Source organism: Engraulis encrasicolus, chromosome 8 (assembly GCF_034702125.1).
Source record: "Engraulis encrasicolus isolate BLACKSEA-1 chromosome 8, IST_EnEncr_1.0, whole genome shotgun sequence".
NCBI lineage: Eukaryota > Metazoa > Chordata > Actinopteri > Clupeiformes > Engraulidae > Engraulis > Engraulis encrasicolus.
This window is the reverse complement of record NC_085864.1, coordinates 16681032-16691031: the sequence shown is the minus strand read 5'-3', so window position 1 is coordinate 16691031 and position 10000 is coordinate 16681032. Positions and strand designations below refer to the sequence as shown.

The 10000-nt window shown below is 49.2% G+C and overlaps 1 protein-coding gene across 4 annotated transcripts in view; it reads left to right on the top strand.

Moving 5' to 3' along the window:
- hic1 (hypermethylated in cancer 1) overlaps window positions 1-4358 on the top strand; it is a 15890-nt gene extending 11532 nt beyond the window's left edge. For all 4 annotated transcript variants that reach the window (XM_063205057.1, XM_063205058.1, XM_063205056.1 and 1 more), the window contains exon 2: window positions 378-4358. In XM_063205057.1, coding sequence (XP_063061127.1) covers window positions 378-2635 — 2258 coding nt within the window. In that variant the 3' untranslated portion in view covers window positions 2636-4358. The remainder of the gene's footprint in view (window positions 1-377) is intronic.
- Window positions 4359-10000: the final 5642 nt, after the last annotated feature.

The following is a 10000-nucleotide window of genomic DNA, read 5'->3' as shown; positions in this document are numbered from 1 at the left end:
CTCAAGATTTTGCTTAATTATGAAATATAAAATTATATATAAAATGAAATATAAAATCTATAAGTACTTATCAATATGCAAGAGTCAGCAGATCCAAAAGAATATGCAGTATTATAATAAAAAAATATGTGTACATAAAAGCACTTGGCCTTATGGTTAGGGAGCTGGTTTTAAGATCAGAGAGTTTAAGGTTCGTTTCCCACCTTTACCTCTCCCTACACCTCCAGCAACAACTGAATTGCCCTTGAGCAAGGCATCTAACCGCACATTGCTCCATCGACTTTAACAAATACCTGGTAAATAACTGTAAGTTGCCTTGGATAAAAGCATTATCTAAGTTTAATGAAATGCCTTTTTCCTATGTCCCCCGTGTTCAGGTGGCGGTCTGAAGACTATGCTGGATGCCATGGAAGTCCCAAGTCATGCTAGGCACCTCCTCCTGCAGCTCAACACGCAGCGCACCAAGGGCTTTCTGTGCGATGTCATAATCGTGGTGCAGAACGCCCTCTTCCGAGCCCACAAGAACATCCTGGCGGCCAGCAGCCTCTACCTGAAGTCCCTGGTCGTCCACGACAACCTCATCAACCTAGACCATGAGATGGTGAGCCCCGCCGTCTTCCGGGTCATCCTGGACTACATCTACACGGGCCGCCTGACCGAGCCCGACCCGGCCTCCCCGACCGAGCCCAACATCGGGGCGGTGCTGGCCGCGGCCAACTACCTGCAGCTGCTGGACCTGGTGGCCCTCTGCAAGAAGAAGCTGAAGAGGAACGGAAAGTATTCGTCCTCGCACCCGGGTCCCGGTTTCCTGCCGTACAAGCTGACCGCCAGCGATGTTGGCCTGGGCGGCAGGGGACGGTATCGCGTGACCACGCCCGTCATCCAGCCCTGCTTTCCCATCGGGAACAGCCACACGCCCCGCCCTCCTTCTCTGGACGACCTGCCCCCGCACCCGGTGCCCCGCCACAGCCATGGCGGAGAGCTCTACGCCCCCATCGGCGCTCAGGGACCCCAGGCCTTCCCTGGCCTGCAGCAAGGCCTGCCCCCGGGGCAGCCGGGCCTCCGCCTGCCCCCGCCCGACAGGAACTGCTCCCCCATCTACGGCCTGGACCTGTCCAAGAAGAGTCCCGGCTCGCAGTCCCAGCACACGCCGTCCCACCTGAGCCACGGCCACCATCCGGAGGACGGGGAGCTCATGGGAGGCAGAGACGGACCTCAGAGCGGCCGAGACAGCAGCCCCCTGCGGCCCACGTCCAACCACTCGGACAAGATGGAGACCAACGACCACCCGGGCCAGCCGCTGACGCCCCACTCCCTGCCCCGTCTCAACCAGCCGCTGGTGCCCCATTTGCCCCACCTGCAGCGCCCGGGCCCCCAGACCAACCAGGAGCCGTACCCGTGCCCGCCCAGCCCAGACACCCCGGGGGACAACGGTGACCGCCGCGGCAGGGACAGAACGGGCAGCATCTACCCCTGGGTCAAGAACGAGCCCTACAACGCAGAGGACGAGGAAGAGGATGAGGAGGACGAGGAGGGGGACGACAGAGACAAGGATGGCCACCACCACCACCACCAGCACCTGAACGACCACCGAGGGGGGGACTGCGACGGCGAGGACGAGAAAAGCGGCTCGGGCAGCGAGGAGACGGGCAGCAGCGAGGGCCGGCCGTCGCCACCGGGGGCGCTGGGGAGGTACCACATGCCCTTCGAGCCGGAGAGCTTCGGGGACAACCTGTACGTCTGCATCCCCTGCGACAAGGGCTTCCCCAGCTCGGAGCAGCTCAACGCCCACGTGGAGTCCCACACAGAGGAGGACCTCTTCAACAGCTCGGAGATGGGAAATGGCAATGGCAAAGGCGGCACTCCCTCCGGTACCCCCAACGGACCGGCCGGCCTGAACAGCAACAACAGCCTGTCCTACCTGGAGGGCAAGAATGGCCAGGTGCTGCCCGCCGCCGTGGGCCTGGGCGAGATGATCCGCCCCTACCGCTGCTCCTCCTGCGAGAAGTCCTACAAGGACCCGGCCACGCTGCGCCAGCACGAGAAGACCCACTGGCTGACGCGCCCCTACCCGTGCAGCATCTGCGGCAAGAAGTTCACGCAGCGCGGCACCATGACGCGCCACATGCGCAGCCACCTGGGCCTCAAGCCCTTCGCCTGCGACGCCTGCGGCATGCGCTTCACGCGCCAGTACCGCCTCACCGAGCACATGCGCATCCACTCGGGCGAGAAGCCCTACGAGTGCCAGGTGTGCGGCGGCAAGTTCGCCCAGCAGCGCAACCTCATCAGTCACATGAAGATGCACAGCACGGGGGGTGCCTCGCTCACCCCCGACGGCAAGCTCAAGATGGACTTTGGCGACGGCATCTACCCGCTCACCAAGTACACGGCCGAGCACCTGGGGCTGAAGCAGGAGAAGGCCGAGCTGCTGGCCCAGGCCTCGCAGCACCTGCTGGACGCCAAGACCATGGAGAGCCTGTACCCTCTGCACAAGCTGTCGGAGCACCTGGGGCTGGCCGCGGCCGCAGGCATACACGAAAAGATGGAGGCCCTGAACCAGGCCCTGCCCCCTCCCCCACCACCTCCACCCATCCCCGGGGAGACTCGCACCATTGACCGCTACTCGCCCAGCTAAGGAGGTGGGGGGACGACAGAGAGAGAGAGAGAGAAACAGAGCAAGCTAGGGAGAAAGAAAGATGATGAAAGAGAGCCTGCCAACTGCAGACGAGTTTCGGACAAGTCTTACTTGGCATCGTTGAGGACGCCTTTTTCATAAATACCGCCTACAGTATTTTTTTTTCAACTCCACTCTCACCTCAGCTTCTTCTGAAACCCGCACCTCAGATACGTGAGGCCAAAGAAATCCTTGGCCAAAAACAAAAGCAAAAAAACAACAAAAAACAAATGCACACAAGACTTGACTTCAATAAGTGCCTTTCCTTGCAGATTTTGCATCACATGCAGTTCAGAACAAAAAAGTGTAACGTCCTGAAAGGAGAACTGTTATTTATGTACTGGTTTTGACCATGGGACAAAAACATGACAAAAGTGCAGTATTTATATGACACCAACTCTCTTTTTTTAGCTTAACCCATCGAGCCTGAAAACAAAATTTCAAAAACCAAAAAAGATTGTTTTTTGTAATTTATTTTTCAACCTTTTGTATGTAAAAGAAAAAAGCCAAATGAGAAAATTGTTCAAAATGTTACAGACAGTGTTTCAACCAAATACCATTAAACCTGTGTACTTTGAGATGCTAGTGTATATAGATAAAAAAATGAGGAAAAACAAGCACATATGAACAAAGATTCAGGGCTTCTGTCCAAGACTGAAAGAAAAGGGGAATTTGGACACAAGAAAAAAAAGCCAAACCTTTGGGATTTTACAGAAATTAGAAGACTGTCTTTTTCTTTTTTTTTGAAAGACTTGACGCAGTACTGGATATTGTCCTGTACCTCACCACTTTCCCAGCATTTTGCCAGCTCTTCCCATCAAGAGGGAGCAACAAACTGTGGAAGAGAGTTTGTTCCAGCATTTAGGTAATGTGATCTTAACTTTTGTTTTCAGCATTTTGTTGCCGGGCCCCCTTTTTTTAAAAAAAAGCCTGTATGTGTATCAGCAGCACCACAACAATAGTAGCGCAATTATTTTTTTCCCCCAAAGCTGTGCCATAGCCTTTTGAACCCTGTAACTTTTTTGCACATTGCATTGCTTAATTCCACCCCTGAATTCAAACCAAGTGCCTTCAAACTTTTTTTTGTCATGAAAAAAAGTAGCAGCAGCTCTGTACAGCCCCTGTGATCTCACAACTGGGAAAACATAGCACATACTCCAGCCATGACATAGTAATCCCCGTTCATGAATTTTAATCCATCTGGTGGGGTTAAGAGCAAGCATGGGCGTTGCCACAACAAAATAAAAAATTGAAATATTTAAAAAAGAATAGAGTATAATATTTACAACGGCAGGCCACAGCCCTCTAGCGATAGGCCCCCAGAGAGTCTTCGCTTTAATCCGACTATAAACTATGTCTGCGCTGATCCACGACTGTCTCGGGGTGACGAGATAAAAGACGTCTTCTGTTCAGACGCCGTCTTTCTCTTCCTCGATCTATCCTGCTGACGGGCTGACAAACATGCTAAACAAGCATTTACAAACAGTGAGAGCGAGTGGAGGATGGGATGGGGGGGGAGTGAGGGAGGCCTGCCGGTTGGGCGGCTCGGCTGGGCTGGGCTGTGTGATGAGTGCTGGGTGTGGGGAGGGACTGCCTCCTGTGGCCCCAAAACATCTCCACATAAACCCAAGTTGTCTCTGTAGCACCCCAAGTATCTCTCTCTCTCTCTCTCTCATACACACACATGCACACACACACACACACACACACACACACACACACACACACACACACACACACACACACACACACACACACACACACACACACACAAACATACACTCTCACACACACTCTCACACTAGTCTGGGCCTGTCATCTCGTTGACACAGTAGTCTGTCCGGAAGGATGGGTGAAAACCATCCCCTCCAACCAGCCCCTGCACCTCTCACAAACCCACACCAGCCCACACCACCCCAGCCCAGCCCACCCCACTCCAACCTCCCCTTCCCACCCCACTCCAACCTCCCCCGCCACAGCACGCGCACTGAGCCGCTAATGTGACAAGTCATCTGAACTGTGTGTGTGTGTGTGTGTGTTTCTGTGTGTGTGTGTGTGTGTGTGTGTGTGTGTGTGTGTGTGTGTGTGTGTGTGTGTGTGTGTGTGTGTGTGTGTGTGTGTGTGCGTGCGTGTGTGTGTGTGTGAGTGAGAGAACACAAGCATGTGTGTGCGTGTACGTGTGTGTGTGTGTGTGCGTTCGTGTGCGTCCGTGTGCGTGTGTGTGTGTGTGTGTGTGTAATGCCTGCATGCACGCTTTTCGGGGAGAGAGTCGAACAGCATGGCCCAGCTGCTGCGGCCATCGCACTGTAATCCCTGTGAAATCAACAATTCTCCCTGACAATTTGGGGCTGTTGGATCGGCACACTCCGGAATTTCATGCCTGCCCGTCTCTCGCTCCCGCTCCTCAGATCCCCAACTGGTTGCGCACTTGTCCAATCCAGCCTGGACCCCACAGCCAACCAGAGCGACCGACCCACAGCCACAGCCCCCCCCCCCCTCTCTGAGTCTGTTCAGTTCTATCCTATCCGATGTGTCAACGGCAATACTGCCACACAAAGCAAAAAGGCAGTAACTGCACACTGCTCCGAATGGAGTAAAATGACTTTAAAATAAAATAATCCTGTTGTCCAGCCCAAGTAGTTTTAGGTTGAATATTGACACGAGGCTGTTTTATTGCTTTATAATTCCCACATTCTTTGCAGATTAATCCTTTTATTTCACTTTATATTTTGATATATCCTTAAAATCACAATAAATCCCAACAACAATGTAGTTACTGCATGTTTGCTCTGTAGGGCAGAGTTTGAACAGGGCCTGCAGCGTTAAGAGACTGCATTGCATAGCATTGCATTGCCGTACGCCGCTGCACACTGTACACACAGCCTGCTGTACCAGTAAACTTGAGTTGAGGAAGCGTGCAAGGGTGTAATGTAGCAAAGTTCGAGTCAGCAGATCAAAACCAAACTGTGTACCTCCATATTTTTTGGAGACATTTATTGTAATTCACTATTTCATGCTCTCTGCCCTGTTAAAATCTGAAACCGCCTTTTTTTTGGTCTTTCTTTTTGTCTTTTTTTTTTTTAAAGGACAACGGGGTTTGAGAGACTATGGCACACAAGACGTTTTATATACCAACAAAGAATGCTGGCTGTTTTATTTTCTTTTTTTTCCTTTCTTTCTCTCGTTCTTTCTCTCTTTCTTGTTTTGTTTTTAAGTATGATGGAAAAATCAAGTGAGAAGGGACTTTGTTGACCACTAGTGACAATTGCAACCTCATTAGGTGAATGTGAAGACCAAAAAGCCATGAATGCACTGTGATTTATTAAAACAAATGTAAATGCATCTGAAAAAGCCTTTTCCTCAGTAAAAGACTGAGATCTAGTTACCAAAAAAACGCGGAGAGGGCACCATGCTATTTTTGTTATAATAATGCCTTAACTGTTTTTTCCCGAGGGCTTTGATCTGTAGCATAATTATGAGCATATTTAGGTGATTCTGTGTTTTTTTTGTTTTTTAATTTTTGTTTTGTTCTGTTGCATTTTTTTTACTCTCACTTAAGTAAAGGGTAACTGGTGCATACCTCAGGACAGTTCCCTTAACACATGGGGACATGATGGTTCAGTATACAAGTAAAATTCCACACTTTTACACACACACACACACACACACACACACACACACACACACACACACACACACACACACACACACACACACACACACACACACACACGCAAGGACACTGACACTCATGGACACTGACACACACAGTAGGCTTCCACAAAACACACTGCCTCTTTGGAGGGGACGCGTGTCCTTTTGTAAACCTGTGGTTATTTTTTTGATGGTAATGAAAAATATGTTTGTTTGTTTTCACATTGATTGCAAAATGTTAATATGTGATATTAACTTCTTCACATTGAATATGCAACTTTTATTCCTGTCTCTTGTCTTTTTAAAAAACACCTTTTTCTCCAAAAGGTTTTATTTTGGACGTATGTTGACGTTGTACAAGTGTTGGCAATTAATTCATCTCAACTTAACCATAAACTAAAGACGGATACTTTTTTCACCAATGCACTTAATGTCCACACATGCTTCTGCACCTTTAGGTACATTACAGAGACATTCATAGGACACACACACACACACACACACACACACACACACACACACACACACACACACACACACACACACACACACACACACACACACACACACACACACACACACACACACACACACACACACACACACACATTCACGCACGTCACCTGGACTGTCCGTCGCTGCACACTGACGTTGCTAGCTGTGATTACTTTACTCTTGTGCGTGCCGTTTCGAGTATTTCAGTCCAGAAATGGTAAATACTGTAGAGGGGAGCTACAGCTGTGCAAGCTCTGTATAGGAGAGCATTTCTGCTGGCCCTTACCAAGCCTCCAGATAGGAACGGCATCTCTGTTGGCCGTTACTTTGGGTGGGGCTCAGGCACTTCACATCGCCACTGCAAACAAATCAGACAGATCATGTTTAGGATAAGTTCCAGGGGCGGAGCTGAAGGGGGGGCAAGCAGGGCATTTGCCCCTGTTTTAGTGGTGGGGGCCTTATTATGCCTTTGGCTGGCTGTATGGGGGGCCCTGTATGGGTGTTTTGCCCCAGGGCCCTGTGTGCAATTGTTCCGCCACTGATAAGTTAGCACATAGTACGTACACACTCCCACACTCCATACTTTCTTTCTCTTTTACACACACTTACTTATGGATTAACATTCACACACACGCACACATGCACATCCGAGCACGCATACACACGCACGCAAGCACGCACGCCTGCACACACACACACATACACACACACACACATCCCATCACCCACTCACTCACATTTACGCACGCATGCATGCACCTACATTTTTTGCAGTCAGTCTGTATTTCCCCCCTGCGCAAAATCTCACAACCATTGACCACAAGATCTCACCCACAATTCATTTCACACCACGCAAACACACACACACACACACACACACACACACACACACACACACACACACACACACACACACACACACACACACACACACACACACACACACACACACACACACACACAGTTGTGTGAGCACAACATTATTATTTTACTTTCCCATTTCATATCATTTAAAAAAATAAAAAAAAGTAATTTTCATCAAAATACACTTCAAAATCAAACTTCAACTTCAGTCAAAATACACGACTGCCTAAAAGCATGACATTTAGCAGTGACCACAGGCGAATTAAAAAACATGACAAGGTAAAGCAGACGCAGGGAGGGGAAAGGAGGGGTGGGGGGGCAAAAACACTGGCTTAAATGTTGAGAACATAAATCTCCCTAGTGGTCTTTATCGGTCACCGAACAGCTCTCACTGAAAGCTCTCACTGTCTATCTATCCTCTTTTCCTTTTCACTGTCAGAGAACCAGAAAACCAGAATGGGAGACCCTGAAAAATCTTTCCGACGCAGCTCCGAATCTGTAGCGGAAAAGGGGGTAGTGGAGGAGGTGTGGGTGGGTGGTGATATCCAACTCACTGATGACTTTAGCCTGGGACAGTCTCTAAAATGGTCCTCTTTCTATCTCCTCTCTCTCACTCTCTCTCTCTTTCTCTGTCTCCCGGTGTGCGTTAGCGAGTGTGGTGGGAAGGGGGTGAACGTTTAATTTGTTTGTGTACACGAGCTGTTTGAGCGTCAGAGTCATCAGTTAGTGCAAGCTTTGGGAATAGTGTCTGTGAAGGAGGAAGGCAGTGTGATGTTTTTTGGGGGAGCGGGGGGGGAGGGGGTGTTGAACGAGGGGAGGAGGGGGAGTTGTGTGTGTGTATGCAGGGAGTGAACTCTTGGCTCAGTAGTTGCAACAAGCAGGATGTGTGGTGTATTTCTGCTCGAAACTAGATAGGGAGAGGCAGATAGCTAAAGTGGGAGTTAAACAGAGACAGAGACGTAGGAAAAGAGAGAGGGGGGATAATAAGAGACACAGAGAGAGAGAAAGAGAGAAAGAGAGAGAGAGAGATGGCTGTGTGTGAGACGTGAGACCAGACAGACAGAAAGAGTTTTCGGCGGGTGGACCTTGGCTACGGTGGGCTCGTCCGACTTCTTGTCCAGACCTCTCCATTCAGAAAAGACAAACACGGGACCCTTTTTTTCCTTCCACACCTCATTCTTCCTTTTAATTCCTAGCTGCACTCTTTCGCTTGTTCTTTCCCTCTCATTCTGAACCTAGCATGAAAGAAATGATTGACAGCTTATAGAAAGCCATTAACCTTGCGAGTTCCCCTCCTCAACCCCCCCCCTTCCACCTCTCGGTTTTGGTCATCCCGGGTCATGGAAAGGAAAGCAAAATTAAGGCAATAACAGAGAAGGGGTGCGCTGAGCTCTGTGCTTACTCACTGTAAAAAGTTACAGCATGATGAGAGTGGGCTGGTGTGTGCTTCTCCTCTTCCCCCCTGCTGGGCTTTTGGAAAGATTTCCCCAGACTTCCACAGAAACCGCAAAAAAAGAAAGAAAATAGAGAGAGAGAGAGAGAGAGAGAGAGAGAGAGTAGGAAGGAGGGGGTGAGAGGAAGTTGTCTCCTGAGGTGTTTAGAGTATGTGAAACGATCTGTTGTTTCAACAAACAAAAATGTAGACGAACAAAAAATTATATATATTTTCATAGAAACATTTAGGGGAACTAGAGTTTCGTGCTCATCTTGCTCCTCTGAATTGCTTATGACTAAATGATGACAGCTACGTCGGATTTAAATCAACATTGGTAGAGTCAACTTTTACAGTAAATCATAGTCATTTTAAACAGTTCATTATTTAGTTCATTATTACTAAGGTTAAGTTTTAAATTGGCTAAGACATTTAAAAAAAAGATAAGCAGCGGATGCTGTAGGGCTACATGTCGCAATTAGAAGGAAAAAAAACCCTCTAGATCTATATCTAAAAAATGTTTATTAGGCCGAAATCTCTTATCGGTGCCTTTGAGTACGTTTCTCATAAGCATTGGTATCTGTACCATCATGCCATACTCCTTCCCTCACACGAGCCATTTGCAGATAAGAGAAAGTGTTTCTAATGCTCGCTGCTGCAGGCCCAGCCACTTTGCTCAATGCTCGAACTGATGAGATAATGATGTGTGTGTATAGATAACTGGGGCTCTGAGAAACACTGCGCGCTATGGGGCTGGCCTGCCTTTCTGTTTTTGCAGAGGAGTTGTTAGGTACAGTGGATCTCGCTAGCTAGCTGTACTGCACCTGACTGGCTGGGTGTCTTTTCTTTGTCCTTCCCAGTGGTAGTCGGCGCAGGAAAGA